General features: G+C 39.3%; 1 protein-coding gene across 1 annotated transcript in view; it reads left to right on the top strand.

The window, feature by feature from the left end:
• LOC118326991 (myelin-associated glycoprotein-like) overlaps positions 1-4,616 on the top strand; it is a 7,381-nt gene extending 2,765 nt beyond the window's left edge. Inside the window, exons 4-6 of the mRNA XM_035660156.1 lie at positions 1,736-1,990; positions 4,154-4,197; positions 4,563-4,616. Coding sequence (XP_035516049.1) covers positions 1,736-1,990; positions 4,154-4,197; positions 4,563-4,616 — 353 coding nt within the window. The remainder of the gene's footprint in view (positions 1-1,735; positions 1,991-4,153; positions 4,198-4,562) is intronic.
• Positions 4,617-5,269: the final 653 nt, after the last annotated feature.

Below are 5,269 nucleotides of genomic sequence, written 5' to 3'. Positions count from 1 at the left end.
AGTCTGGAACTCAATATGGAAGATCAACTCTATGGCTTATTTATAGGGATGTCCAATGTAAGTGCAAATATGTATTCTTCCAGGCCGTCTCATTCCCAGAGTGGACAACTAATAACAGTTTTGTACATCCCTCTCGTCTTTCCATACAGACACAACTGCAGGGTTTCATCTAATGCACTCTGTAACGTGTAACCCATCCACATCAGCTGACATAGTGTAAGGAGCAATAAAGTCCATGTAACAGGGTGGATGGTGTTCTTTCAGAGATCGGTACGGTGTTAAATTAAAAGTCAATGTTGACTTAAAGCCTAAAGTTTTATGTTAATAATGTTACATTCGTGACTTGCCTCACGTACATTCTTATTTTCCTAACCCAACCAAAAGCACTAATATCACAAACATTAACCATGTTTTCAAAAGGCATTTCATACACATTCTGAATGTGTACAGGACGTGACAAAACGATGTCTGGAATTTTGACGACCTTGGGATGAAAATGTGGTTTGAAATGTGTGTGTCTATTAGTGGATACTGTAGCCTGCACCTAGCTTTGTGGTGGCAATGGCCTGTCTACCAATCAGGATTTCTAAAGTAGGTGATAACCAACCACTGGGGAAACCTGAATAATTTATCAAAATAATTATACTTGCACCTCCTAGCTTGTGGCTCCCATGCCTAAAAACAGGTCCTGTAAATAAAAATGTACCGTAAATTGTCTCTTTTTTTGTCCACCAGATGCTCAAAGACTCCTTCTATCTCAGTGAGTCCCCATGGGTGAGATAGTGGAGGGCAGTCATTTGACTCTGAACTGCAGCAGTGATGCTAACCCAGCAGCTAAATACACCTGGTACAAGGGAGAAGCAAACACTGATTCACGGACCCAAAAGGCATTTTTCATTTCACCTCTATCAGATTAGAGGATAGGGGCATCTACTATTGCAAGTCTGAGAATAAATATGGACGGATCAACTCTACAGCTGTTCACATAGATGTCCAGTGTAAGTAAAAAACATGAAAAAAGGAATACTTACTAATTATTATTTTTAATACTAGTCAGATATTGTATTATAAAATGTTGTTGGGAACTTTTTTCCTGAAACTGGGCAAAAGATTAAACAAAAGCATGAACTTGGCACAAAATTTTACCCGTTTGGTGGCAGCAGCAGAGAGGCTGAATACATTATCAGTCGGAGGAACACAGAATCAGCAGGTGGAGTTGGAGTAAGCCTCAGCAGCATCCAATTGTATCATTACTTCTCATACGATAGGCCTGTTTGTCAGATACCTTAATATGTTGTTAATTACTTAACTTCCATGTATATAATAATGCTATAAGTCTAAAAACTGCAACACTGTGAAATTTCAATAGGCAGAAAAATGGAAAACTCCCTGAAATAATATCCAGGATACAATGACAAGATTATTCAGATTTTTTAGAAGAAATGAGGTTTGGATAATTGCTTCAATTAGATTTTCCCCGACAGCTTTTATTTAGCATTCATCCCGACAGTACCCACTATACACACTTCCAGCCTCTCATTCCCAGAGCGTCAATAACTGACGTTTTGTCACCCCCCTCATCATCTCTATCCAGACACACACTATGTCTCATCTGTTTGAGACGCAGCAGGCTTTCATCTAATTCACTCCAACGTAACCCATCCGCATCAAACAGGCCTAAAAACGGGCCTGTAGATAAAGATTTACTGCAAATTGTCTCTTTTTTGTCCCCCAGATGCTCCAAAGACTATCTCAGCGAGTCCCCATGGTGAGATAGTGAAGGGCAGTCCATTGACTCTTAACTGCAGCAGTGATTCTAACCCAGCACCTAAGTATACCTGGTACAAGGAGAACCAAACACTGATTCAAGGACCAAAAGGCATTTTTCATTTCACCTCTATCAGATTAGAGGACAGAGGAATTTACTACTGCAAGTCTGAGAATAAATATGGACAGATCAACTCTACAGCCGTTCACATAGATGTCCAGTGTAAGTAAAAACACATCAGTAAATCACTTTGACACTGTGTATTTATGAGTGATCTGTTGAGCTTAGTTTTTATGACTTGTTATCTATTCATCCATCTGTACCTTTTGTTGTAGAATGATAAATAAATTAACCTTGTATCTTAGGCCGGAAGAAAGGATGTCACGTTGTTAAGTAGCATCACAGGGAGTTTCATGGATTTAAAAAAAAAACATTTCAAGACTATCTTAGATGTTGTAACATTAAGGTGGATCTATAGGAATAGGCCTATAATATTTACTGGTATGTGTCCATTAGTGTATCATCACCTCAAAATAAGAATTGTGTTTCCGTTACCTTAGACTGAGCCATTTTTATCTACAGAGGGAGAGGGTCCTCTTCCACAGAGGCTGCCATTTAACACCCATGTTTCTACAGCAGCCAAGCCAATAGCTCTAGATAGAACCTTTCGCTGATTTTGTGGCCTCCGTACTTTCTCCTACACGTTTGGAAGGCGAGCGGTATTCAGTCGGCTGCAATCTGCAACTTTACAGCTAGATGGCACTAAATCCTATGCACTGGACATTTAATACTATACTCACATAGATAGATAGATAGATACTTTATTTATCCCGAGGGAAATTCAAGTATAAAGTTATACACGGCTAGTGTAATCTACTGAGTTAAAAGTTTTAAGAAAACACATAGATGGATAAGCGTCCTGCTCGCGCCGGCGCCGGAATACTATACTCACATACTATACTCACATGGAATTTATAGGTATAGTTTATAGTTTTTTGGTGGCTGTAATCATTCCAATTGTTCATGCTGGTTACCTTTGTGGAGCAACTACACTTTAAGAAATGGATGTCAAAGGTCAGTGTGCAGTTGAAGTTCAGCTGGAGCAGATACATTTAGTGTATTCAGAGTATTAGTTTTATATAGTTCAAATTCACGTTTTGTGTTTGTCCAGACAGAGATTTTTTGCTCTTTGCTAAAGGAGGAGGGATTGCAGTAAACAATAACTATTTAAATGTCGATATAGCAAGTATTGGATTAAGATATACTTATGGTAGGTTTGTTGAATGATGATGTGTCATTCTGCATACTTTTTGTGATGTTGTAAAAAACATTTGTTTTAGATATTTTCATTCTTTCAGCCTACAGCTGTGAAGAGTTAGGAGTAAATGATCATGTAAATCCCTCTTCAAGTCCATTCTGATATAGTAAAACATGGCAACACTGTTTAACTAAATACCATTGATGCAAGCTAGTCATTACACGGTTGCTCCCCTGCCATGTTAAAAAACCTGCAACACAGCTTCATGATACTAGTTGAACATCAATAGATAGGACATCAAATAAATGAAATTGCCTGTTTATGTGGTATCAATGTGTTTCTTTGGTGCACCTCACAGTAAGGGGCACTCAAAACAACAAGCTAGGTTTTTTTTTATACAATTGTATATCTATACCTGTTATCCAGATGGTCCAAAGCTTCCCTCTGTGTCAGTGAGTCCCTCTGGTGAGATAGTGGGGGAGCGGCAGCTTCAGTGAATCTGACCTGTAACAGTGATGCTAACCTCAGCATGCTACTTATACCATGGTAAACGGAGGCAATGAAGACTCACCAAAAGCATCAGGACATGATCTTCACCAATACTTGACATTCAGATCCCTGAACACAATGGGGGAATTTATCTACTGTTGAAAGCCCAGAAAGAAAGAGGGGCGACACCATAACTTCCACATGTACATCAAAATTGTTTGTCACGTTAAGTCATGCTTATTAACCTAGACACTCCAATGCTTCTTTTGGCTTCCACTCCTTGAACTATGACTCCACAATGATCTAACTTCCTTAATTGGCTGATCCAAAGTCCTCTCCCTCAACTCAAGAAAGCAATCCAACTGTTGTATACCAGCAGGACTATGATGGCTTAGAGTCTTGAACATACCTGAACCTCAACTGCTTCAACAGCTGGGCCATCTTAGTGCACTGCTGGAAGTCAGAAACCTGATGAAAGTGTATCTGTAAAAAGTGGACAAGGCGATACAATCTTGAGGTCACCAATTCCGAGCAACACTGTCCATCCTACTGCTGGGCCTTAGAAGATGTGTGTCCAATCAAATCAAAATCTGAATCATTGGGATAACAGCCCTGGCACCCATATTTTACCCCAACAGTGACACCCAAAGCACAACCCAAGGCCACACAGTTCTATGGACAAGTAGGATTGATTGGCAATTCCTAATTCATTAAAGATAAATTTATAAGAAATTTGCATTCTATTGCTTTTCCTTGAATCAACGGTTGGTGGGCTGGAAATGTCTAAACTAGCACCCTGAACAAAGGCGCTCTTTGTGTACCCAATAATTTCAGCACAGATACATTATTAGAAGATACAACTTCATCACTACACTTGCAAGTGACCTTGTCAGCCATCACAGCACAGCAATATATAAATGAGGTCTTACCCAGTACTTTCGCCACTGTGGAACTTTTTGACCTACTTCTAGTAGATGTGACGGGTAAGGCTTCCCCATGAAGTGTTCAGCTCTCTTTTTCTGCAATATGTTGTTTTGTGTTCCTCAGAGTTTTAACCCACTGGCCGACTGCAATCCCCCAAACAAGAATGAACAGCCTTAGGAAAGGGACGTCTTTCCTACAGTTGTCTGATGGTTTGCCCAAGAATTTTTTTGAGCCTTATCTATGCTCCCCGACCCTTCCCTCAATGAAAAGTCATGAATTTAAACATGGCTGATTTAGATTCCATTTTGCCAACTTTTCCCTGGATGCAGAAAACATTCCTCAGGGAATGGGAGTTGAAAACCTTGCCAAGATGTAACCAGATGACCCTCACTACACGTTTGGTTTAACAAGGTCTGTCTGGCATCTTTTCTCATCAGGTGATCACCACTAGGTTGGAATCATCTGACAGCAATATGGTCAATGATTTTTTGAACACTTGACAAATAATTTATCTTTAGACTAAAGTTCACAAAATAATCAGTTTGTACAAGCATTAGGACCAGCAAAGTATTGACACAAAGTATGTTACACTGCCTTGAAACGCCTTGTTTTTTGCTGTTTTGGGGACGTTCAAGAAAAACTACAAGCAAACTACAGTTTTATTCATTCATCATTTACTATGCTTCTGTTCTATGATTTTTTGTCAAATTATCAGTTTCTAATGGACCCAAACAACCTGCAGTTCCATAATTAATTGTCAGTGTTTTTGTTTGATTGCTGTTTCCCAGGTTCAATGAAATCAGTAGCTGCTGGATCAATCACAGCAATTT

The sequence above is a fragment of the Morone saxatilis genome, unplaced genomic scaffold, assembly GCF_004916995.1.
Source record: "Morone saxatilis isolate NCDOM2014 unplaced genomic scaffold, NCSU_SB_2.0 Contig17, whole genome shotgun sequence".
NCBI classification, from domain to species: Eukaryota; Metazoa; Chordata; class Actinopteri; family Moronidae; genus Morone; species Morone saxatilis.
This window is presented reverse-complemented; position numbering and strand designations above follow the sequence as displayed.